Source organism: Girardinichthys multiradiatus, chromosome 2, assembly GCF_021462225.1.
Source record: "Girardinichthys multiradiatus isolate DD_20200921_A chromosome 2, DD_fGirMul_XY1, whole genome shotgun sequence".
NCBI classification, from domain to species: Eukaryota; Metazoa; Chordata; class Actinopteri; order Cyprinodontiformes; family Goodeidae; genus Girardinichthys; species Girardinichthys multiradiatus.
The window spans coordinates 31,245,357-31,271,903 of record NC_061795.1 but is presented as its reverse complement, the minus strand read 5'-3'; the positions used below and the strand labels follow the sequence as shown (position 1 = coordinate 31,271,903).

The following is a 26,547-nucleotide window of genomic DNA, read 5'->3' as shown; positions in this document are numbered from 1 at the left end:
ATCCCACCTTTACACATACATGCCAACACCAGTTTCTATATAATTATGGTAGATGAGACCAAACTAGGCTTTGACCTTTGTTTCCTTCACACAACCATCTTCTTGAGATGTACACATTCACGCAATCCTAGTCCTTCGAGAGACAAGTATACACTCCACCCTACACACCTATCTCACCCCACCCCACCCTGCTTTAATGCTCCCAATCCTCTTTGTGGGAGAGTGACGTCTGCTACAGTCAGAAACAGAGTTAAGCTCAGCAGCCACCAAGGGAGAGAAGTGGAGAGAAGCTCTCAACCTTGAGGGAAAACAAGCAGGACTGGGACCAACTTAACTTTCTCACTGCCTGTACCTAGGAGCGTTCTATGAATTCTGATACATCATCTAAAATCTCACAGGTGACATCATCTAGAATCTCCTTACTCTGCTTGATGGCCTTTGTGTTTTCTATGAAGAAGTGTTTTCAAACTGGATTATGAACTCTCCTGATTGCTGACAACATTTTTCAAAGGATAATTTATTGTTGCTGCATCTGCTTTGCTTTTTATACGAGTCATCTTAAACTGCAAGTATATCCCTGCAAACCTGAAGATCTTATATTATGGTTTAACTGCTGCTCAGAGAACAAAACAATGGGCAACAAGAACTACAGTAACTTCCTGGTGTGAACATGCAATCACAGCATCCCTGTTGATAAGGGCATATAACTGAACAACGCATTGAGCGTGTCTCATGAGATCAGCCAATGTTTACTTGGAGTGCAACGGTGTGATTTTAATTGTATGCAAAAAGACTGAAGAGGAGTGTGTGTGTGTGTGTGTGTGTGGAGGTCAAAGACCTGGATTTCCAAGAGATGGAGGGTCATGGCTATGACCGCTTCGGAGAGAATGAGAGGGACAATTATCAGATTGACTACAGAAGGATTGTAGGAGACATGGAACCAGCGCGGCCTCGTGTCTCAAACAGAGACGGGGAGCAGTCTCAGCACTCCTTTCTGGCTCATCCCCACCCGGGGTCATATGGACATGGGCATGAGACTGCAGCCCAGAGGTACAGCGCCACACGAATCCAGGCTGGATATGAACCAGAGAGGTTAGTGTCCATATTGAGTTATCGTTACTTTCAGTAATTGCTCTCAAAGCATGGCACCATAAAAGCTTGTGACTAACACGCAATTGAAATATTCTCACTTAATATTGGCAACAGCCTCTTTTGTTTTCAAGCCTATTTATCGGCAACCTTGGCAGCAGACCAAATCCTCTTACCTGCTGTGCTGCCGTCATGAGTATATAGAAGGAGTTTCCATTGACGGACATATGCTCCTTTTGATGGCAGTTCCTGTCTGCACTCCTGAATCTAGCCACACCATGAGCCACACAGAGGTCAAAACAGAAAGGTTTTATTTGGTATTAATAGCAGAAGGTTATAATCAATCAAATAACTCAGATTTCTATGAAATTAAATGATTCAAGAATGCCTTAAAGTTTGTCAATTTCAAATTGCATTTATTTCTCAAAAATTCCATGGAATGTTGTAGCTATTGCTTGTTAAAATGTCACAGGTCATAAGTTCAGCTGATGTGTTCATGTTTCAGCATGGCTGACTACTTGATCAGCGGAGGAACTGGTTATGTTCCTGAGGATGGACTCACAGCACAACAGCTGTTTGCTATTGGAGACGGGCTGACATACAAGTAAGACCTTTATTGAAATATACACACTGCCAACCTACTGAGACAACTGTAAAAAAATGCTTTCCACAGCACTTCCACCTGCAGGAAACAGACTTATGCAATGACTTTCATGACAGTTAAAACATACAGTGATGACACATCCGCTTTGGCTTTAAATGGAGGATTAAAATGAGTAATAGTACTTTCAGGGATTGTGAGTGGTATCACATAATTTAAAAGCAGTATGCCTGTGTGTGTGTTTATGCGTGTGTGACGGTGTTGGTGGGTTGTCAGTTTGGCAATGATTGTCAGGGTGGTTCCCTTTGTGGAAGTGTGTTTGTGTGGGGGTGGGGGTCTGGGGGGCAACTATTTCACAGTAGTTTGCAAGGAAAGTACATAAGACAGTTTTCATATTTTTTGTATTGATGAGACATGCATGGCTGATAAACAGTTGCATGAGCTGTTGTTTGGTGCACATGGTGCATGTCAATTCTTTGTTAAATTAATTTGCATAAACTTATAACCTGCAGCAATTTGAAGTTAATGTATCTTTACTTGTCTAACTACAGTGGGTGTCATTAAATGGTAAACAAGATAAATTTAGGTCCAAAATCCCTTCTGTCAAATATAAAACTATTATGGTGTTTTCCAGTGGCTATTGTGCTAAGTTGTACTTACTTTAAATGAGATTTATTACATATTTTATTATTATCTGATTTCTTTCCATTTTCAGTGATTTTCTTATCCTACCTGGTTTCATAGATTTCACTTCTGATGAAGTGGTGAGTATTAAATATATAGTATTAAAAGTATGGCCTATTAAACGCAGTACTGTTTTACTGTTTATTGATTTGTTAAGGAACTTTGCAAAAGTATTCACACCCCTCAAACTATTTCATACTTTGTTACATTACCACCATAAACATCAATGTATTTTGGTGGGATTTTGTATGACAGACTAAGACAAAGTAGTGCATAATTGTAGTGATTATGTTGCAGGGTTTTTAAAATATTTAACAAACAAAGATCTGAGTAGCTTGTTGGCACTCATGTGTATTCAGCCCCCTTAAATTGATGCCCCTATATAATACACAATCCAATCAGCTGCCTTCAGAGTTCACCTTATTAGTAAATAAAAGAGTCCATCTACAGGGGTTGGACAATGAAACTGAAACACCTGGTTTTAGACCACAATAATTTATTAGTATAGTGTAGGGCCTCCTTTTGTGGCCAATACAGCCTCAATTCATCTTGGGAATGACATATACAAGTCCTGCACAGTGGTCAGAGGGATTTTAAGCCATTCTTCTTGCAGGATAGTGGCCAGGTCACTACGTGATACTGGTGGAGGAAAACGTTTCCTGACTCGCTCCTCCAAACCACCCCAAAGTGGCTCAATAATATTTAGATCTGGTGACTGTGCAGGCTATGGGAGATGTTCAACTTCATGTTCATCAAACCAATCTTTCACCAGTCTTGCTGTGTGTATTGGTGCATTGTCATCCTGATACACGGCACCGCCTTCAGGATACAATGTTTGAACCATTGGATGCACATGGTCCTCAAGAATGGTTCAGTAGTCCTTGGCAGTGACGCGCCCATCTAGCACAAGTATTGGGCCAAGGGAATGCCATGATATGGCAGCCCAAACCATCACTGATCCACCCCCTTGCTTCACTCTGGGCATGCAACAGTCTGTGTGGTACGCTTCTTTGGGGCTTCTCCACACCGTAACTCTCCCGGATGTGGGGAAAACCGTAAAGGTGGACTCATCAGAGAACAATACATGTTTCACATTGTCCACAGCCCAAGATTTGCGCTCCTTGCACCATTAAAACCGACGTTTGGCATTGGCATGAGTGACCAAAGGTTTGGCTATAGCAGCCCGGCCGTGTATATTGACCCTGTGGAGCTCCCAACGGACAGTTCTGGTGGAAACAGGAGAGTTGAGGTGCACATTTAATTCTGCCGTGATTTGGGCAGCCGTGGTTTTATGTTTTTTGGATACAATCCGGGTTATCACCCGAACATCCCTTTCAGACAGCTTCCTCTTGCGTCCACAGTTAATCCTGTTGGATGTGGTTCATCCTTCTTGGTGGTATGCTGACATTACCCTGGATACCGTGGCTCTTGATACATCACAAAGACTTGCTGTCTTGGTCACAGATGCGCCAGCAAGACGTGCACCAACAAATTGACCTCTTTTGAACTCTGGTATGTCACCCATAATGTTGTGTGCATTTCAATATTTTGAGCAAAACACCAGCTCCCCCGCGACCTACTATGGAATAAGCGGTAGAAAAATGACTGACTGACTGTGCTCTTACCCTGCTAATTGAACCTTCACACTCTGCTCTTACTGGTGCAATGTGCAATCAATGAAGACTGGCTACCAGGCTGGTCCAATTTAGCCATGAAACCTCCCACACTAAAATGACAGGTGTTTCAGTTTCATTGTCCATCCCCTGTATGTCCTGGTATGAATACAGTTGGCCTCAGAGGTTTATTAGTAAATATGGCCATCTTCCTAAACCAACCGACATCCACAGCTCAGGTGAATGAATTGACTGAAATAATAACTATTAATCTTGCACTCCGAAAATCTGGCCTTTATAGAAAAGTGGCAAGAAAAAAGCAATTGTTAAAAGAAAGCCACAAGAAGTCCCATTTGCAGTTTGTCACAAACCTGTGGAAGAAGTTGCTCTGGTCAGATGAGACCAGAGATAAACTTTTAGGCCCAAATGCAAAACACTTTTTGTGGTGAACAATGCATACTACCTTTCGCATGGTGAAACATTGTGGTGGCAGCATTATGCTTTAGGGACACTTTTTGTCAGCAGGATAAACAAAGTTTATTAGAGTTGATGGGAAGATGGGTGAAGCTAAAACCAGGCAATCCTTGAAGAAAAACTGTTACAGGTACCAAAGAATTGAGACTGAGGCAGACGGTCACCTTCCAGCAGGATAATGACCCAAACATACACCCAGAGCTACAATAGATATACTATATACCACTACTATATAATACTAATGTGTTAGAATGGCCCAGTCAAAGTCCAGAACTAAATGTAATTTAGAATCTGTGGATAACAATAAAAACTGATTTTATTGTGCTTGAGGAATTTTGGATAGCAGAATTGGCAAATATTTAAATCTTTAAAGTGCAAACCTGATCAAGACATACCCCCAAAGGGTTGTAGATGTAGTCACATTGAAATGGGTTTTACAAAGCATTGACTGAGGCATGCTGAATGCACACACACACACACACACACACACACAGAACACATAGACTTCTGTTGGAAACAAAAAAGAAAATAATCATCATATCTTCTCCTTTCCTCTTTCAATTATGATCTAGTTTTTTTGGTCTTCCAAAAAATGTTAATAAAAAACTGAGAATTCAGTTTGAAGCATGACAAAATGTGGAAAAGTCTTATGAATACCTTTGCAAAGCACTGTTTTTGAGTGCTGTATGCATCTTAGCAGCCAGGTAACTGCTACAGTCTCTCTCAAAACAGCCCTTTTTAGGCCCTGAAATTGCAAGAAAAGATTTCCTGGCTAAAACTAATATAAATATACCTAAACTACTTAAATTGGACTTTATTCAAACAGATTTCTGCATCTGTTTAGAGGATTTTGAGATTTTTAGTCCCAAAAAATTAACACGTGGTTATTTATTTCCCTTGCCCTACAATAATTAATTTCATGCCTGGTCACATGGGTGGTTGCCTGTTAGCAGGTGTTCAAAACACACAAACACACATCAGCACTTAGGTACTAAACCCTGCAAATAAGCCTTTAATGGGTCCACACAGGCTTTTAGGCTTATTGCATTGCAGCTTTGAAAAGTGTCATTAAGTGAAATTTTCATTCAGAAATTTTATTTTAAAGGATCTGACCTCTGCACTGACAAAAAAGATCACCCTGAAGACACCTCTCATTTCATCTCCCATGGATACGGTGACTGAGTCGTCCATGGCCATCGCCATGGCAGTGAGTATATTCTCTAAACAGATGCACTGTGCATGCAGGTATATCTCAACACATTCAGACATCAGTTAAAAAAAAAATATTTCAGTGATTCGGTTTGAAAAGTTAAGCTCACACTATATGAAATAATTTCACACAAAGTATTTTAAGCATAAATTGTCATTAGTCTTACAGCAAATGAAAATCTAAAATTCCTTTTTTTCAGAAAATCTTAACATTAAATAATTTTTTTACTGGGTGGATTTGTTGCACAGTGGGGCAGTTGGTAGCACTGTTGCCTTGCAGCAAGATGGTGCCTGGTTCAAATCCTGGCTTGGAGTTTTTCTGCATGTTCGCATGTTTTTGTTCATGTGTCAGTTCTCTCCAGGTACTCTGGCTTTGTCCCACCGTCCAAAAAACATGACTCTAAATTGTTAGGGTTTACCTTGCCCAATGACAGCTGGAGATAGGCACCAGCCCTACCCCCCACCATGACGTTATAAAGATAAACAGGTATAGACAATGGATGGATGATTTTTGATGCAGAAATACCACGTTGAGATAATATTATGGCCAAACCCACAATATTTCAGTTCTGCTTTAGAAGTTGGCTATTCACAGATTTCTATCAATGGGTATTAAAGAGTGCAGGAAAAACATGTAGTCGAAAAAGGTGCACTGGAAACAGGAAAAACTACAGTCTTGAGATGATTGTGTAGCAAAGCCCACTTAAGACTTGGGGTTCAGATTCCCAAGGTGTACTGTAGAGTCAAGACCCAGCACACACAGATATCTAGAATACGGGTTATAACTGGAAAAGGAACTGGACTGCTGCTCATTGGTCCCAATTATTCTTTTTTAGTTAAAGCTAATTTTGCATTTAATTTGGAAATCAATGTCCCAAAGTGTGATGGGAGAGTGAAGAGGCACAGAATCCAAGTTGCTCGAGATTATCAAATCTAAGGTCAGCACAGCAATCTTCCAGGAAGTTTTAGAAAACTTTGTGCTTCCCTCGGCTGACAACCCTTATTGTAGATGCTGATTTAATTAAGGAGGACCCACATATCAAAAAGTACCAGTATCTGGTTTGATGACCTTAGTATTACTGTGTTTGATTGGCACATTTTCCTGACCTAAATCTCAAACAGAAATTGGTAAGAGGAAGATGGGAGATATTAAACCCAATAATGCAGATGAGCTGAAGGCCACTATTGAATAAATCTGGGCTTCCTAAGCAATGCCAAAGGCTGATCACCTCCTTGCCATGTCACATTAATGCAGTTATTCAAGCTAAAGACTCCCTAACCAAGAATCTAGTGCCCTACTGTGCAATATGTTGACTTTATAGCAAACAATCTTTTCTGTTTAAAAATCTTTTTTGTTCTTATGTAAAACAGAACTTTTCTGAGAAACTGAATTTTGTGTTTTCATTAGATAAAAGCCATAATCACCAAAATTAACAGAAATAAACACTTGAAATATATCCCTGTGTGTAATGAATCCATATATTATGTGAGTTTCACTTTCTGAATCCAATTACTGAAATCCTTGTTCCTTTTTACTGAGATGCATCTGTACATAATTTTTGGTGGTGTCCAATACCGAATCTTAAAGATGTCTTGTTTTAGATTTGCATAATTTAAATCAGCCTGTTATTTGCCTCCGCAGAACGTGAAGACTTAAAGAAATTCCACCTCTTAAATCAACTGTGTCTGAGATCCACTTAAAACATGCATGACACAGACCCTTGAGGGCCAGATCTGGTCATTGCAGCTCTACATAAAACATGCTCTTCACCTGCCTACTGATATATATACATTTTTGAGTGTTATCTAACAGGGAATTTACTTTTTGTTGTTTCTATTTGGGTGGTGGTAGCTGATGGGTGGGATTGGAATAATTCATCACAACTGCACTGCTGAATTCCAGGCCAATGAGGTGCGAAGAGTCAAGGTAAAATGAGAAAATAAGTCTTGAATTTCCAATATTAAGACAAAATATATCTGTGAAACTATGGCTTTGGTTGATCAAAAAAATTGTTTATGAAACAGACGGGAATAAAGCTACTCTGTCAATAAATGCGAATTTGTTTGTTTTTGTCAGAAATTTGAGCAAGGTTTCATCACAGACCCAGTGGTAATGAGTCCTCATCACAGAGTGGGGGATGTGTTTGAAGCTAAGAGACAACATGGTTTCTCTGGGATCCCAGTGACGGAAACAGGCAAGATGGGCAGCAAGCTGGTTGGCATTGTGACCTCCAGAGATATAGACTTTTTGTCCGAGAAGGATAATGAAAAATTTCTGGAAGAGGTGAGTGTAGAGTTGTTGTGACTGGGGAGAAATTCTGCTTGTAAGCACATCATGTTATAGGCATCAGGAAGTTATCTAAAGGTGTATTAATTACTGTTGACAGTTCAAATATTTTCTGATACAGGCCATGACAAAGAGGGAAGACCTAGTTGTTGCGCCAGCTGGAGTCACTCTGAAAGAGGCTAATGACATACTGCAGCGAAGCAAGAAAGGTATCTCTTTTCAAAGGTCCTGCTGTTGAGAAGACAACAAGTGGGATTTAGAAAGCCATATCAATTTCTTTTATTGATTTTAAAATCTCACTCTTTCAGGTAAACTTCCCATTGTAAATGACAACGACGAGCTTATTTCCATCATAGCAAGAACTGACCTGAAGAAGAACAGAGATTATCCTCTGGCTTCCAAGGACTCTCGTAAACAGCTGCTGTGTGGAGCTGCCGTTGGTACCAGGGAGGACGACAAATACAGACTAGAGCTCCTTGTGCAGGCTGGAGTGGATGTAGTAGTTTTGGTGAGTCTTGAATATTATATGGTTCAGTTATTGTTAGAGCTGTAGTTTTTTCAGGCTGTAGTAAGCTTTTCACCTACTGACCACAGATAGGCACCAGCCAACCCCTACAAAGATTGACCAACTATAAAATATGGATGATTGACTGAATATTTGTTAGGGTAAACTCACAAATGGTGGCACATTTATTGTAGCACTTGAGAGGGCTACCTAATTATATTTAAGTATCTGCATGAATGCGAAGGAGTAAAGGTAAATAAAGATAACACAATATCTGAACCACTAACTGATGTGTAAACAATTTGTCTAGTTTTCTGTTTTCACTTTCGGTTTCAAAGTAGGTCAATCTAAATATTTTGTATTTATTATGAAACATACACTCACCGGCCACTTTATCAGCTACACCTTGCTAGTACCGAGTTGGACCCCCTTTTGCCTTCAGAACTGCCTTAACCCTTTGTGACATAGATTCAACAAGGTACTGGAAACATTCCTTAGAGAGTTTGGTCCATATTGACATGATAGCATCACACAGATGCTGCAGATTGGTCGGCTGCACATCCATGATGCAAATCTCCCGTTCCACCACATCCCAAAGGTGCTCTATTGGATTGAGATCTAGTGACTGTGGAGGCCATTTGAGTACAGTGAACTCATTGTCATGTTCAAGAAACCAGTTCCAGTTGATTCGTGTTTTATGACATGGTGCGTTATCCTGCTGGAAGTAACCATCAGAAGATGGCTACACTGTGGTCATAAAGGGATGGACATGGTCAGCAACAATGATCAGGTAGGCTGTGGCGTTGACACGATGCTCAATTGGTACTAAGGGGCCCAAAGTGTGCCAAGAAAATATCCCCCACACCATTACACCACCACCACAAGCCTGAACCGTTGATACAAGGCAGGATGGATCCATGCTTTCATGTTGTTGACGCCAAATTCTGACCCTACCATCTGAATGTCGCAGCAGAAATCGAGACTCATCAGACCAGGCAACGTTTTTCCAATCTTCTATTGTCCAATTTTGGTGAGCCTGTTCGAATTGAAGCCTCAGTTACCTGTTCTTAGGTGACAGAAGTGGCACCCGGTGTGGTCCTCTGCTGCTCTAGACCATCCGCCTCAAGGTTCGACGTGTTGTGCGTTCAGAGATGTTCTTCTGCATGCCTTGGTTGTAATGAGTGGTTGTTTGAGTTACTGTTGCCTTTCTATCAGCTCGAATCAGTCTGGCCATTCTCCTCTGACCTCTGGCATCAACAAGGCATTTGCGCCCACAGAACTGCTGCTCACTTGATATTTTCTCTTTTTCGGACAATTCTCTATAAACCCTAGAGATGGTTGTGCATGAAAATCCCAGTAGTTCAGCAGTTTCTGAAATACTCAGACCAGCCCGTCTGGCACTAACAACCATGCCACGTTCAAAGTCACTTAAATCACCTTTCTTCCCCATTCTGATGCTCGGTTTGAACTGCAGCAGATTGTCATGACCATGGGTATGTCCAAATTCAGGAACTGGATCCTTTGAAGGACCCGGTCTACGTGGGCTGGGTCCTTCGTCGTATGCTAAAACCACGGAGGCCAGAAGTGAGCAGCTCTGAATTGGGGCGGTCTGGCCTCACCGCCGGGAAGGCTGGTGAGGCAAACCGGCAGTTACTACGGCTGGAGCGGAAAACTCCGAACATGTCGGAGCACGTTTGAAATTAAGCGATGTCTTGATAAATCAAGCAGATATTTCACGTCTACACAGTTATATTCCCGCACTAAAAACATTGTAGAAGTTCATTTGTGTCACAGAAAGTGTAATTTTCGACAATTTACTCACAGCTTTTGCCGTTGTGGTCTGCCATGGCTGTCCCTGCTTGACCAATGTGCTTCAACCCGCAATGAATCATGGGAAATGATGGGCCGCGAAGGATACTCACGACCCATCCTTCAAATCGGGCAAAAGGACACATTTGGTGGCCGCATTTGAAGGAGTCTTGGAAGGATTCCCGAATTGGGACAGCCTTCGTCGCCATGCTGTGACGTAATTGGCCTATAAATATGGCCTTCGAAGGATCCAGCCCCTGAATTGGGACATACCCCATGTCTACATGCCTAAATGCATTGAGCTGCTGCCATGTGATTGGCTGATTAGAAATTTGCGTTAATGAGTGTATAGAAGTATTTATATGTCGATACTTCAGCCTTCCCCCTTTTCTGTTATGACTATCATTTATTTACCTATTTTAATTCATCACTATTATCATTACTGCCGCACCTTATTTAATTTTTTTTCCCTTTAGGTTTATCACTCATGTTTAATTTGACTACTCATTCATTTTGCATAAAAATAGGAAAAAACCAAATACTGCTATGATTTATGAAAATTAGACAATAAGTTTATTAAGTTCACATTCATTCAGTATAAAATACATGATCCCTTTTTAAATGTATTTGGCATACTCCAAAAAGCAAAAGCAGGGATCTAAAACTAATTGTATGATATTTTATGTTTTTGCAACACATAATATATGTTTGGAGTATTGAAAACCTCTTATTAGCAACCATAATACCTATACAACATAGTCGATAATTTAAACAAATATAATTTATATCTTAAATGTTTCACTTATTTATTACTTCACACTGTCATCATGCAATGTATCATAGCATTTCGACCAGAATATTTACAAATGCACACAAAAAAAGACAAACTGTTAAATTCCAAACCGTTGTGAATTATGAGAACCACTTCATGTTTGAATGGACTAAACATTTCACCAGTACATTAACTGCAGGTCACCATCTCTGGAGGTTGTCTTCTCATCCTGCCTCCATGAAGTCCCAGGGTGACCATTATTCATCCTGCCTTTACTACAATTATATTTATCAGAAGTTAATTTTCATATGCTCATTGATGAATTATTCAATTCTCCTTGGATTCTAATAAAATTATAACAAATGAAACATCTGTATTCTTAATGGTAAATGTTTTCTGGGTTTTATTTACAACTATAAAAAAGATTAAAACATCGCGTGATAATAAATAAGCTGTTTTGTCTCACTGAATCCATCTAATTGCAGGACTCATCTCAGGGAAACTCAGTGTTTCAGATCAGCATGATTAACTACATTAAACAGAAGTATCCTGATCTACAAGTGATTGGAGGAAATGGTGAGTGTACTTTCTGTATTAAATGACTTTGACCACACTTTCTACTTTCAGCTCTTTTTTGTTCCTCTGTCTCTCTCTAGTGGTGACAGCTGCTCAGGCTAAAAATCTCATAGATGCTGGTGTGGATGCGCTGAGGGTGGGGATGGGCTGTGGCTCTATCTGCATTACCCAGGAGGGTATAAATATAGCTGAATATTTGTCCAAACCACAAAACACAGTGTTTTGGACATACATTTGTACAGAAAATATTTTTTTTCTCTTGTATGTTTCAGTTTCATGTTGTTTATGTCTTCCTCAGTAATGGCATGTGGACGACCCCAAGGTACATCTGTTTACAAAGTTGCAGAGTATGCCAGACGCTTCGGAGTACCGGTAATCGCTGATGGAGGCATTCAGACTGTAGGGCATGTGGTGAAAGCTCTTGCCCTGGGAGCGTCTACAGGTAGAAATGGGCAGGAGTCCTAAATGTGCCACTTTCTTTTGGTTTAATGAAGAAGTAACAATTGTACCCCTCTTGCCACAGAAGCTTTTAACTGTAATTACATTTAGCAAAAAAAGGTCTCATTTTGGACTTTTTGGAAGTTTTGGCTTTTATGATTCTTGCCAAATGCTGCAAACACTTCATCCCAAATTGTTGTCCAATCTTTTCTGTCGTCAGTGATGATGGGGTCTTTGTTAGCAGCAACTACTGAGGCTCCAGGAGAATATTTCTTCTCAGATGGTGTGCGCCTCAAGAAATACAGAGGAATGGGCTCCTTGGATGCCATGGAGAAGGATAACAGTCAAAAGCGTTACTTTAGGTATAAATAATTATAGCCTTGGTGTGGGTGTTAGGTGCCTGATGGGGCTTTGGCCTCCTTGTGGTGCCTGTAGGACAAAGCCTCTTAATATCTTTAAGCAACCAGATTTAAAGAAGAACAGATTTTTTCTCAACAAAGATATTGTTACTTAATTGTTACAGAGGATGAAAAAAAGACAACACATTAGAAACTGAATTTCCACCGATGTTATGCATTAAAGCAGAATGGGTGCTGCCACAGAAAATAAGAGTATTATTTAAAATGACCAACAGCCATTCTTTTAAAGGTTTAATAACCCCAGCACATTACTGCATAGCAGACATTCATTTAATGGCATTGAAAGACATGATGCCATTGGTAAAGATGTTCAAACCCCACCATCCTACTTAACACTAAAACCTACATACAAACACATAAACACAGCTAACCCAGGGCACGGATTTTATTTGGGTATATTGAAAAATTCCACTGCATGAGTGCCTCAGCTTTGACATGCCATGGATACTCGACATGGGCAACACTGGGACAGAAACAAAACTAGTGTGACAATTATTTTTCTACTCTTTAATACCGTACTGAAAAAAGTATATTTTTTGTATGTTTTCTCTGTGTGGCTTCAATTTGTCCAGTGAGGGAGATAAGGTGAAGGTGGCTCAAGGGGTTGCAGGATCAGTTCAAGATAAAGGGTCTGTCCAAAAGTTTGTTCCTTACCTCATTGCTGGAATACAGCATGGCTGTCAGGACATTGGGGCCAGAAGTTTGTCCATTTTAAGGTCTTTATAAATACTTGTGCATACATTTATTTCAGTTTTTAGTAGTTTGAACTCTTTAGTAAGTTTAGACTGTGTGTGTCGGGTTCCAGGTCAATGATGTATTCAGGAGAGTTGAAGTTTGAGAAGAGAACCATGTCTGCTCAGATGGAGGGGGGAGTTCATGGGCTTCACTCGTAAGCATGACCCATGAACTTTATACCTCTTTTACATTTCAACTTCATCGATGTGGCACTTATGATTTAGTATTAACTTTCATAAACTATTTCCCCTTGTCGCCTTACATAGTTTTTGTCTGTATAACAGTTTTCTTTGTGACATTGAATGCAATTTAGCTGTTACATCAAAATGATAACTTGTTCTGCTTATTTTTCTTCTTCATGCTATCATGTTAGATATTCTTTTGTGCCATGTAAGTACTTGCTTACTGTCATCTTCATCAGTCTGTGACTAATCCCTGCTGATGATAGCCCTTTTATTAATAAAATGTATGATTTAGTTAAAAATTTTTTCCAATTCCAATTGTAGTTACAAGAAGTGGCCTCATTGAGGCTGGTGGACGAGGAAACACACGATCAGGACCTAATGTCCCGACCCCGGCTGCTATGAGCCGATGCAATGGACTCATGTGAATAGATGATTGCCACCAAGTTGATATCGCACCTTAACAAATTGCTCTCTAAGATCAAGGTCTTAGAAGACAGGCAGAAAAACCAATGGACACATGGATCATCAAGTGAACTCCACCTTTCTTATGTATTTGCAAAGGTAGAGGGCTGTACATGATTTTAACTCTATTCTGTTGGATTCTTTCCACACACAACACAAGCCATGAAATGCTTTAGGAAGACTTATTACTGCTAATGAATAGTCATTTGGTTCTGCTCTTTCAAACAAGGTACAGCTAAAAAGCAGTTTTTCCTGAGTCAGTTCCCTTTAATTTACAGGGACTTTAATCTCAGAATGTATCAATGTCAAAATGATTGTATGGTCACTGGATATTACTTTTTTGGACAAATTGTATAGACCTGAAGATATACACATAGTGTGTTAATCACAATAGGCAAATTTTGTATTTCAAATGCTGGACTCTGTCACCACCTTGAATTTAATCTAAGAGCTATGTGCAACTCTTTTGTAGAAAGATACTAAAGCTAAGCACAGAGTTCAAATAAACATACTTGTAAGAAAGTGTTTTCTAGGGTCAATATGCGGTAGTCTCACCTTTAATTTTTCCCTCATTTGCATCAACTATACAACATCGACCAAAGTCTATCATTTACAAAGTTTAATTGTTAGAATGATAATACTTGATGTTTTGTATTGTCAGGAGCAGTGTTAAAAAGAAAGCACACTTTAAAAACACTGAAATCTGGTTATTGACACAATACAGCAATCTCACCTGGTCAGTTTATATTGTTTTATTTATTTTGACCAATAAACTATTTTAAAATGTATTCATTAGTTGACTACTTTAAGTTTTTTTTCAATCTGGTAGTTAATATTTTTGCTACCATATATACACTTTCAAGTATCTATTACTAATCTATTAATGAGATGTGTGCAACTCTAAATCCAGTTGACTTTATTTATCTGTTGTTCCCACTGACATTTTGGCAACATTGTTTTAATTTTCATCTAAATAAAACATACTTTTTTAATTTGGTTGTAAATAGCAAAATAAAAGTTTTTTTAAGTGAATATTCAGGCTTTATTGTAAAGTTTTATGTATTTTGGGATATAAATAAGAAAACATTTAATTCTGCTTCAGTTAAAAGTTGTTTTGTTGTTTACAGATAGTCAGTACAATACCATAATGTACCTCTAATCTGTATGTTTGCAGACAAAGGACTGTTTGATGATTAAGGCTGGGAATATACACTACATTATGTCAAATACAAATATATTTTAAAGAAAGTAGTACTGAAATGTTTCTTCCTATATTTACTGCAATATCTCTTAGAATCTCTAGTGTGAATCTGCTTTCTGACCTATGGTAATGGAAATACTGCATGTGAGAGGAATAGTAAAATGTACACTATTAACATTATGTGTTATTGTAAATCTTTTACAATTCAATGGTGTCACTGCACATACTCAGGGCATCAATTTGTTTGCACACATTAACAAACTCGGCTTGTACAGCAATATCCCATTCAAGTTGTTTGCTTTCACTAAGGTGCTTAGTCGCTGCTATCCGATCAGAGCCCTGACTGTTTTGGGAGGCCAAGCTCAGGGTTCTGTATCTCCTGTGATAAGACAGAGAGGGTATTCCTCTTGGAAAGCTGCTCTGGGCAATATTTTGCCCCCTGTTTGTCCACGAATTTGAACGCAACTTTCCAGATTGTTTTGGATAGTTGCACAAACCTTGGGTTGAACCCATAATGCTCCTTTCAAAGTCCGTTTGATCTGTTAACATTGGTGCTTTCCTGTGAGACATCAAACTCCCTTGTGGTTGAGAAGCTCTGGAACTGGACTTGGCATTCTCTTGATCCACATCTCCACAAGATGAGGCCCGGTATAGAGTTTCTCCAACACATATGGGCCCTTGGTTTAAAGTCCCTTGGCCAGGAGAGCTCAATGAAACACTTGAGGAAGTATGGAACAGTCTTTGCGGACTAAAAATGCTGTGAGAAAATAAAGACTCACTAAATAGAGCTTGGTCAATACTGCGGGACAGGTCTATAGGAGATGGGGGTCGGAGGTCCACCGTTGAGTCACTATCTGTACCTACACTATACAGTGTTGATAGCTGGAACTCATCTGCATTTTTAGATTTGTTTGGTGGGTTTTGAGGTGTATGTAAAGGTAGAGTACTCTGGCTTAGGCTGTACTTGTTTGCCAAATCTACTTTTATTGCAGGATTGTCAACCACTGAACAAAGAGGAAGAGCTTCTGACTGCTTCTTGGAGTCAACATCACAGACCACCAGCTTTTCCTGCTTAATCTGGGACCAGGATTCATGAGTGGAAAGGGCAGGAGAGTTTGCCTCTTCCTGTGAGGGGACACTGTGTCCTCTCAAAGGGGAGCTACAGGATAGACGGGACCAGGATCCTGGCCTGGGCTTACTTAAAGTTTGCAGAGCAGAGTTGCTGTTACAGAACAGAGGATGTGTGCCAATAATGCACAAACCGAGACACGCTCCAATCTCACAGAACCTGCAGCCAATCTGGTAGCCCCACCAAGGCCATGGCTGAAACCCGAAACCAGCAACCCCATCAAAGCCAAGAGCATGTAGGATTCCATATAGCTGAAGACCACCACATCCTAACAAGCACAATGAACTTCCTATCCCGGCTCCTGCTGCTCTATTCCAATCTTCTACTTTGGAAAAAGGGCAAATAACAGGTCGTACCACTTCTGGTGATCCCCCAGTCTCTCCATTGTCATTCAGCCTGTAAATGTGTTTTGTGTTTACTTGTTTCAAGCAGTAAAAGACGAGGTAGGAGAATGAAAGAAAGATAGTTAGGAAGACAAACAAACCCTGAGGGAATAATATGATCACAGTTGGGAGACTATGGAAGAACTGGAGGAGTCCAACACATCCTAGTGAGATCATGAAATGCAACAGGCACACACACAGTAAAAAGCAAGGCTTAGGTAAGGCTGAGAATGAGGTAGAAATAGCAAGTGGGAGTGACAGATAGCTGCGTGAATGCAAAGACAGAAGGAAAAAGGCCAAGGAGAAGGCTGATATCAAACAGGGCATTGGTAATTCTGAGAGCAGCTGAGTGACCAGAAGGGGAAGGCGGTCTTGAGAACTGTAAGCATCATACAGCAAACCGAAGCCTTGGATCCCTGCAAATGCCAGAATGAAGAAGTGCAGCATTATAAAAAATCCAATTCCAGGGGGGCACCGTAGAGGCAAGCCTAACAGGCAAACCACAGAGATTAGACAAATTAAAGTGAAAACAGATCCCAGACCATAGATGTGTGCTTCCCATGCAAATCCCCATGTTGCAAAGGCAGAGTTCCAGTCTGAATACAGAGGCACCAAAAGGGAAGGGCTGAGAGCCAGAGACGGGAGCAAGGGTTCACTTGGTGTAAAATCCTCTGGGTAGGTGGGAGTCCAGGACTGATCTGATGTTTTACAGGGTGTGGTGGATAAATCCATGTTACCCTCATGCAACAGCGAGCCAGTGGCCTTTAGGATCTTGGATTCATCTGTAAAGAGAAGACAGTGTGAAACAGAGAAAGATTGTGCACTTATTACTTTCTCAGAGATTTAACTACATATGGAACTCACAAGATTAGACCATACACTATATTTGGGTCATGAGAATGAGACAAGATTTTAGCAACATTTTTGAAATTGTTTGTTAAAAAGAATTTTTAATCCCTGTAAAATAAAATAAAAGTGGTCTCAGCGCCAAAATAAATTGAAAATGTTATCTTTGCTTGTACTAACTAAATAAAGGTTTCATAAATCGTAAACTATGTTTTTAAAAATCACTGCCCAGTGTAGAATTTTCCAGGTTTGATCAGGTTTTAGTATTTTAGATTTTCAGTTAGAGCTGAGCAAATACAGTCCTCTAGTTTAGTTTTGGAGCAGAGCTTACAAACAGTTGATATCTAGTTGCTCTGTAAGTGTTTATTTAATGCCAAATGATTGAGGAGGGGTGAAGGATACTTATCGGTTTTGCAACCAGGTTTTGCCAGCCTGCCCAAGGAGTCATCCTTTTTAGGCAACTCTGTCAACACAGCTCAAGAAGTACTTCTTACTTTTTTACTTCAAAATAAGAATCGCCAGCATACACTGAGCAAGGCGTCCACTTAAATATCTAGGGCTCATAACAATAGTCAATACTTGCAGTGTTGTGAAAAAGTGTTTGCCCTCTCACAGGTTTCTTCTGTTTCTGTGTTTTTGACACACTTAAATGTTTTACATCATCAGTCAGATTTTAATATTGGATAAAGATAACCTGAGTAAAGCAGTTTTCAAATGATAATTTAATTTGTAAAAGGATTGAAAGCTATCTACACCAGCCTGATGCTATGTGAAAAGGTAACCGTTCCCTAAATCTAATAACTGCTTATACCACCCTTTAGTGGCAACAATTGTCACCAAGCATTTGTGATCACAGGTAATACAGCTTTTGCATTGCTGTGAAAGAATGCTGACCAACTCTTATTTGCTAAATTTAATTAAGCCACAATGAATGCTTTTTGACCACAAAAAGCTTGTTGTTGGGACCCACAGCCATGGAAACAACATTAAAACTCCGGTACAAACTTTTCTGGAATTTTCAAAACAAATTGCATTTAACCGACTTCCAGCATCTGAGGAAAGGGGAGGTAGCAGCGGACTTCCCATGATGCCACTGGCTGTATAAAAGCACCCCCTTTCCAATGGTCCGATCTCTTCCACACCGGTGATCATCGGGATAGGGGAGGCCCAGCGTGCTAATGTCTCTTTGCTTGCAAAAAGACATAAACTCTTCAACTGGATCCGAGAGTGTCATACGATCATCGATCATATGCACTAAGATAAGTACAAATGAATCACTGTCTGTGTATCCGGTAGATTCATTAACGGGAATTAAGCTACAAGCCTAGCTTGACTTTCTCTCTGAGGCCTGCAGAAACAAACTGTATTCCCGATCGGAAGGAGGACCGCATCACCGTGGTAACGTGCAGTGTGGTCAGCGGAAAGAATGGACAGAATGTTGCATCACTCTTTTGCTCATGGTTTTCAAGTATCTTTAATCAACTTGTTTATATTGTACATAGCCAATTAGTCTTCCTTATTCTTTAATTCTGCTTTGTAGTTTAGTTGGATTGTTTTAGCATAGTAAAGAGTTTGTTGATTGAAATATGTTTGACTTTGAGTTGACTTATTTTTGTTAATAAATTCTTGTATTTTAAGAAATTGTGTGAATTCATTCCATGTGTGCAGAGTTTTGCTGTTCAGTAATGTCAGAGCTCGTCTCACACCTTTCTATTTTGTCCTAATACCACCGCCTTACTGAGCTGGTATTCACAGGACAACCCTTAACAGACTGAAATATTATTTGACAAAATATTAATATTAAATAATATTCTCAGATTCATAATCACAACATTGGCACCCTCATACATCCCTACATATTTTGCAAGCAAAAGGTAAGAGGTAAGAAAACTAAAATGTAATAATGGTTTCGACAGATGAGAGCCTAAAAAATTCCTGGAATGTTATTTGAAGAACGTTGCTTTTGCGAGTAGGATACTGTTCTGAAACATTGCTGTATGTAAAAACAAAACCTCATTTTCTTGGTTGTCTGTGAATAACAACAAAACGATTATATCAATCAAATTTGTAAAACTGGCAACTCAGGCCAGCAGTCTTTAAATCCAAATGTTTGGATTTAAAAAATGAGACCAGGACTGAACAGTCAGTGTATGTGTGAAGTTAATCCATAATAAAACAGAGCAGGCTTGTAACTGGGAAGCTCTAAGTGGGTCACACAGAGAGAAATGGGAGCAAGAGCAAGTTGTGTGCATTGGTGTTCATGTGAATGTGACTGAGGGAGAGTGATTTGTTGATTAGCCAGGATTGACCTGATTACTGTTTTCTTTTTGGGATGAAGTTATGAACGGTGAAGATGTGCTCTGCTATGAGAATCTGGTTGGGTCCTTAATTAACTATAGCTGATTATTTTTTTGGATAAGGTGATAAATATCTGTCTTAGTGTTTACTGAAATAATGGTTATAATACAAACCTGTGTGAACCAGGTGACCCAACCGGCTGATTAGAAAATGAAATGCATCCTATATTCTTATTCAGTTCTGCTTGTGGAATCAAAAATCCCTTGACAATGCCACTGTGAGTGAGTACAGTAAATAACGGTATGTGGCATCTGATCATGCGGTGTTTAACATGGCACATATTATGAATGCAGTTATTTTGGGACAATGAAAGATTAGGGAATGAATATGCGATGAAAAGACTGAGAAAGTAAGGCAGCAAAAAGTGACATTGGTTAGACATCTCTAAAGAGAGTAAAAGACCAATGGTTTGAAATGACTGCAAAAAGATGCTAAACATCTGTAGCGAAAATGCTGCAGTGACACACAGATTCTTTTGTCAGATGCAATGTGCTCCACTTTAAAGCTCTACTATTCATAAAAAGGCCAAATATTACAAGTATTAACTCCAAATCTGAAAAATCTCTTTCCTGTGAACTTAAGACATGACTCTTACCTCTGGTTCCGTCTGTGCTGACTGTTTCTCTGATTAAAATAGTATCTGAAATAGGATTTGTCCCATTTTGTTTCCCCTGTGTAGAAATAGGAATGCCTTTAGTCCATCCCTCATTGTTTATAGTTGGTGATGGAGTTTGTTGCTCAGGGTTGTTATTTGGTCCAATAAATGGCGATGAGGTTGAGTTCCAATTAAGTATGGGTGATGAAAGGGAATCAGAAAAAGGCGAAGCAAAATGGATATCAGAAATTTCATTTTGCAATGTTGGCTCATTCTGTCTGATTTGTGCAGGATGCTCTGTGGACGCTCTGCTTTCATCAGTTGACAGAAAATTAAATGTTTGTTTCTTTGTAGGATTATATGGAGCTTTTCCTGATGAAGATCTAGATGTTTGCGCACTCTCCATGAGGGTGGTATCCTCTGTCAGAATGTCTAAAGGTCTTGATGTGAGTCCTCCATCATAATGATATAAAAGAGATGTCTCTGTGCCCTCCTGAATGTCACTGTATTCACCAATAACACCTTGCCTGTCCAAGTCCTCAGATGATGATAAAGGCCAACTCAAGGGGTGACTTGGGAACTCAACATTCTCAGATCTAAACATAAAACTCTCTTGTGCTAAACTTGATTGGTGAGGTTTCTGTACAGGCTGTGTAAGAAACCGCATCGCTCTGTCGTTGTCTGTCTCTTGTCTATCTTTGGCGTTTTCTTCAGTAAAAGCAGCAGCGTGAAGTGAGAGAGGGAATGAAAGGGGGAAAAGAAGATAAATATTCCACAAAGATCCCATGCTGAGGGTCTGCAAGCTTCACTGAACTTTGTCTGTTTGCATGTTTGGATCATAAATATTAGAATTCCAAGGATTCAATTTGTGACAAACCTGGAATAGAATTGGAAGACAAATGAGCACAGTGATTGCACTCTTCACATACTGTGAATCATAAGGTATTTGCATTAAAATAGAATAAACTGCTGCATGTGGGTTATAAACACTGTAAGATTACAAAGTAGAAATCTTTAAACATAAGTATATTTTAAAATGCACTGCTGTTTTTCTTGGAATCATTAAAATTTTAGCTTTCTTACCTCATCAGTGGTCAGTTCTGCTGCAGCCTTTTCAAGCATATAAATTGTTCTGTGCTGCTTCATATTTGCAGTCTCTGTCTGCGCAGCACTCTGTGTCTTTTCATACTCACTGTGCTGCGCTCCTCTTCTCTTCATCAGCCAGTCGACACATAGGACAGACCCCTCCTCCTATGGCCAACCCCCACCCTCCCACATGCTGCTGCTGGACAGGTCTGACAGTGAGACTGTTTGCAGCAGCATCTAGATGAGTATTGTCTCCTTTTTTGGATTCAGGGACTATAATCCTGCTGAGTAAAGAGAGTTCAAGTAAAAGGAAAGACACAAACATGAGATAAGATCCTTAGCATGTGCTTTAGCCAACCCTCTGGCATCCTCAGTTTAAAAGATATGTTCCTTAAAAAATGGTTGAGCATAATTCACAGGAGCTGCATGAAATAACTGAAATATGAACATATGTAAAGGATTTATTTATTTATATATTTAGTTCAAAAACATGCATTCATAATTCATGATAGAAAACACTGGTGTGCACATGTGCAGAAAACATCTATTTGCCCAGTTCATTTACTCAAAAAACAAATCTCTCAGCAATGAGTTTGTTGTTTACACAGTTTAACTTCTAATTCAATAAAGCAGTTTGAACAATAATTAATCTATTTAATTTAACTTAATTTGTTGTTGTTTTTTAGCTATCACATGAAGAAAGGATGCATGCCTATGTTATTGATTATCAAAGTAAGCTTGAAGTACATACACTTGCACTTATGGCCCATCATGCTATTGCATATTTACCTTGTGCTTCATTAGCCAGAAATGGATCAGAAGCTCAGCATGTTGAAAGATTCTGTGGCGTGAGCATCATAACCCTTAGAAGGCCTATGTGATTCACTTGTTGCAGTGATGACCCAATAATTTACATCACTTCAGCAAATGTTATGCTATGCAAACGCTCAGTGTGCACTGATGAAGATTCACTCACTTAGAGCACCTTCATCTGATGTACTCTGACATACTTGCTGATTAAATTAGCTAAAAGGTTATTTGACATTTTGGGGATAGCAGACTGTGTATACAAAAGTAAACTTCAATCTTTACATTATGTATAAATAAAAATAAATTAGTAAAATTTCCCATTGATACCACAGCAAAAGAAATTTGCCCACATTGTCCTGACGCAGAAAAATACTTTGGGCTTCACATTCTTCATCTCAGAAAAACGTGCATTGTACTAAAATTTGATGTATGAAAAGCAACAAACTTTATAGACATAAGACTTTTTCAGCCAGGCCAACATACCTGGCAAGATAGGAAACACTGTGACAGCAGTTTAGATATGTGGCATAATAACTGGTAAGTTACTGCCACAAAAAAACATCTAAGAACTATTTGTATGGCTATTTCAGGTGAGCCAACTCTTCGTCTTATTTAATCATTATAACGATGTTATGTTATTTTTTTAGACTAGAAATCCCATCCAAATTGAACCTAAAAAAATAATTTAAAAGCCAACCTTGGTTAGTTAATTTGATCAACCTTGATGAGTTTTCATCCACATTTAGACATGAACACACATATTAAAAGGAGTCGTTTAACTTTTCACTTTTCAACTACACTTTTACTTTTTTGGCATTAGGAAATGCAGTCTTTTGCCTGTCTTTTCAACAAAGTTTTGTTTCAGGGAAATCAGAATAAACTTAAGCATGTGCTACCATTTTCAGGAATAAAGAACAAATAGTTCTTATGCTCTCCAAAATACACCAATTCAACACATTACTATTTTCATTGTTACATATTTGTATATAAAAGAAGCATGCCAACCACTGGTTAATTTCTATTATTGGAAAAAAATAGACATCAAGCAATTGGACCTTTTACATTTTAACAAATAACCAAGTATTGAAGTTTTCACAGCTAGATGGTCAAGCATGAGTTATATGCTGTGTGAGGCGGAGTTATTAACTCTTGCCAAATGCAGCCATCAATTGTTGATGGCGTCGGATTTAATAATGTTTTATATTTAAAGAAATGAGCTCATGCATATGAGAAGGTCTGATTTCTTTTTATTGTGCCATCCTATTATGTATCGAATTTGTCCATGTGAGCTGTTTTTCCTCAGTGGGAAGAATCCAGAAACCTGGTGACCTAATTTAATCCCAGGGATACTTCTAAAATAGAGTCTGATCCACATACCTTAGGAAGTATCTGGTAAAAGAGACTGTGAAGTTCAGCCAATAATTGCATCTTTTTTTAAATCTGTCAGACTGATTAAAGCATTTCAAAAATGTATCTTCATGTTCTCTACACTAGTAATAACATATGTGAAGGCATGCTGCCAAATGCACACTGACACCTGACTTCTCGTTTTAAAAAAGAAATGCCCAGAAAGAAATCAAACAGCATTACCAAAAACATGGACATTTATGACACAAAAAATGAAACGGGTGTCTTTTCTCTATGCCAAAGATAATGCAGGCCATTTAAGTACTCAAGCTGAGAGATAGCCCAGTTTGCTTATAACTTTTGCCCATAAAAATATGATTTACATTCACATAGGGAGTGAAGCTAAATCAGATTAAACATTGATAGGAACAGTGATAGGAAGTTCCACCCCAGCCCAGGGTGAGATTAACCCCGTGTCTGATAAGGACACAGGAAAGAATCAAGCCAGCCGTAACTAAAAGGCTGGGGAGGAACAATGACAGCCCAAACATATGAGCTCAGTGAGGGATATGGACAAATTATTGCCGCCTCACACTGGCTATCTGGATACATAGAATAACTTGGACCAGCTTAGACAAATCATCCTTCAACAGAACAAAGTCAGCAGGGATTGGGTTCCAGTTGGGAATGAGGCGGTCACGACAAGGCACACAGATAAAGCTACACTGGCAAAAGAAGGTTGTATGCCTGCGATGAATGAAGGATATAGGGTTAACAGAAAGTTTTAGTATATCTCCAATAAATCTTACAGAACATGCCCAGCTTTGACATTTTCCCTTCACTTTTTCTTTTACCAGACAGAAAATGTGGACTGGATGTAAACAAAAGCATTGTCTGTGGTTCAAGACGCAAATGAAAAAGGTAATAGTGATATTACATGACGTACTGGCATAAACATGTATGAAAATAAATAAGAAAAACATAATGCAAGAGAACTAGGAATTCAAGGCATAATACCTACATGAGTAAGCCTGCTCAATACTAAGGCATGTAATTATTTAGCTATCATAAAGTACCTTTCCTTGTTGCTTTGAAATTTAAGGTATCTGTGTATGAGTTTAGTACAACTAAAAAACATGTTTATGTTCAGAGAGGAATTAGAATTTTTTTGTCTTTGTATGTGAAATTTATCCATTAGATTTAAGAAGGTGGTTTTGTGAGTTATTTGTTCTCAGGCTAATTGATCTTTAGGTGTAATTGTCACAGAGTGTCCAATTTTGTTCAAAATGAATTGCTTTACAGTTCTCCAACATTCCTAGGTCACACAATACAAAGAAAAATAAAAATTTCCAGCTACTTTTTTTACCAAGAAAACATGCATTTTTAACATTGATTTAAGTGGAGATTGTTGCTCTTATGTGCAAATATTTTGTAGTACCTTAAAAAGCATTTTGTTGATTTTATTTGAACTCCTGAACTGATCGGGATTTAATCAACTTGTCCTTCTGTTCATTTTAAAAACCTTTTTTATTAGGTAAAATAAAAATAAGAGACAGCATCCGAGTCTTCATTACTAGCACCATCTTACATTATATGAAAGCATGTAGCATTATGCATAAATTATAACTGAAGAACAAGCCAAAAGGATTACCATTCAAGCAGTAATAAATTAAAGCGCACAGTATAAATTTATCAGCTTGAAACTAAAACATGTTAACTATTTAAGCATTATGTTGTGCATTGACCTTTTCAATTGTTGTGAAATTTAAGACATAAGTGTATGTTTTGAATTACATTAAAGGTGATGGAAGGGAGGAAGAAAATTTTGATTTGTGTCTAGGGAAATTTTCCCTTCAAAATTAGGAGATTGATTATGTGAGTTAAGTGTTTGTCATATTTATATTTGCTCATTATGTCTTCAGGTTTAATTTTTAAGGGGTTTTCACTTTTGGTCAAAATTAATTGTTCTACATTATTGCAAAATTGCAAGGAGGAATAAAAATGACTAAACAAACGAATTACAGCTTTATGGTCATTTAACCTAAACAGCATTTAGCTTTAACATTATGCAAAGTGGAGATCATTGATTTGCAAGGATTAATATTTTGTAATATGTTAAAATGAACATATATGGTTCTATAATAATTTTCTTATTTGGTTTGATCTTGTAAAACATTTATACCTCATTTTATTTGTACATTTACTTGTTTTTGCTCCAATGTTTACATTATTGGACTGGAAGTTTTGTTGTTTAAGGTCAAATTACATATTATGACTTTAAAGTGACTGTGGCATGCTTTTCCCACAAATGCAGAAATTGAAATAAAACATCTTAATATTGAAGAATTGGGGCAGTAATTGACACAATAATAGGGTTAAAGACTTGATAAAAGACTATTGTGACACAAAATAGGCATATTTTGTTGTTAAATTTTGCAAGTCCAAAGTCACCCGGACGTGACGTCTAGGTCATTTATTGTGTGAGAGTCAACAATAAACTGTTCAGGTAGAAGCCAAATTGCTAGAAACAACATTAATATGAAGAAACGGTGCATTGCTGGTGGTTACTGCAATACTATGACAGCAGGTGTTAGTCTGCACTTTTTTTCTGAAGTGAAGAGGATGAGAGGTGAGGGACAGATGGGCTGGTCCCACCAACCACAGTCAGTTGTGATCGGAGGACTTTTCTGCAAACTGCTTCGAACAAGAAACCTCTGAGATCGCCAAAAAGAAACCATGTCAGAGGTCAGGATATCTTACAGATGAAGGAGAATGTTGAAAGCAGACGGTACAGCAAAAGAAAGGATTATTGTTGCTGTTGCTAAATGGATCAAGGCTCAGCAGGTAAGAACACTTCCTTGTCATAAAAGCACATTCAGATATTCAGTTATTTTTTTATAATTTTATTATTAATAATAATCAAAAATTAATATT

General features: G+C 38.7%; 2 protein-coding genes across 2 annotated transcripts; one reads left to right on the top strand and one right to left on the bottom strand.

The window, feature by feature from the left end:
• Positions 1-279: 279 nt before the first annotated feature.
• Positions 280-14,646, top strand: LOC124858825 (inosine-5'-monophosphate dehydrogenase 1b-like). Its single transcript, XM_047351064.1, has 16 exons — positions 280-1,092; positions 1,595-1,693; positions 2,406-2,454; positions 5,567-5,668; positions 7,523-7,597; positions 7,748-7,954; positions 8,079-8,166; positions 8,266-8,465; positions 11,529-11,619; positions 11,700-11,795; positions 11,918-12,061; positions 12,278-12,419; positions 13,049-13,192; positions 13,282-13,365; positions 13,585-13,601; positions 13,718-14,646. Exons 1-16 carry the CDS (start codon positions 854-856, stop codon positions 13,819-13,821), a joined length of 1,881 nt encoding a protein of 626 aa, XP_047207020.1. The 5' UTR covers positions 280-853; the 3' UTR covers positions 13,822-14,646.
• A 38-nt stretch (positions 14,647-14,684) lies between these two features.
• prrt4a (proline rich transmembrane protein 4a) lies at positions 14,685-21,584 on the bottom strand. The gene is made up of 3 exons (XM_047351050.1): positions 21,454-21,584; positions 20,371-21,247; positions 14,685-17,353 (listed from the first exon to the last, which is right to left on the bottom strand). Exons 2-3 carry the CDS (start codon positions 21,155-21,157, stop codon positions 15,258-15,260), a joined length of 2,883 nt encoding a protein of 960 aa, XP_047207006.1. The 5' UTR covers positions 21,158-21,247; positions 21,454-21,584; the 3' UTR covers positions 14,685-15,257.
• Positions 21,585-26,547: the final 4,963 nt, after the last annotated feature.

Excerpts from the sequence above, each read along its gene's own strand:
- LOC124858825 (XM_047351064.1), top strand. The coding sequence starts at position 854 with ATGGAGGGTCATGGCTATGACCGCTTCGGAGAGAATGAGAGGGACAAT. Across the intron at positions 5,669-7,522 it reads CCATGGCCATCGCCATGGCA|CTGATGGGTGGGATTGGAAT; the intron begins GTGAGTATATTC and ends GGGTGGTGGTAG. Across the intron at positions 13,193-13,281 it reads AGAAGTTTGTCCATTTTAAG|GTCAATGATGTATTCAGGAG; the intron begins GTCTTTATAAAT and ends GTCGGGTTCCAG.
- prrt4a (XM_047351050.1), bottom strand. The coding sequence starts at position 21,157 with ATGGGATCTTTGTGGAATATTTATCTTCTTTTCCCCCTTTCATTCCCT. Across the intron at positions 17,354-20,370 it reads CAGCACAGACGGAACCAGAG|ATGAATCCAAGATCCTAAAG; the intron begins GTAAGAGTCATG and ends TTCTCTTTACAG.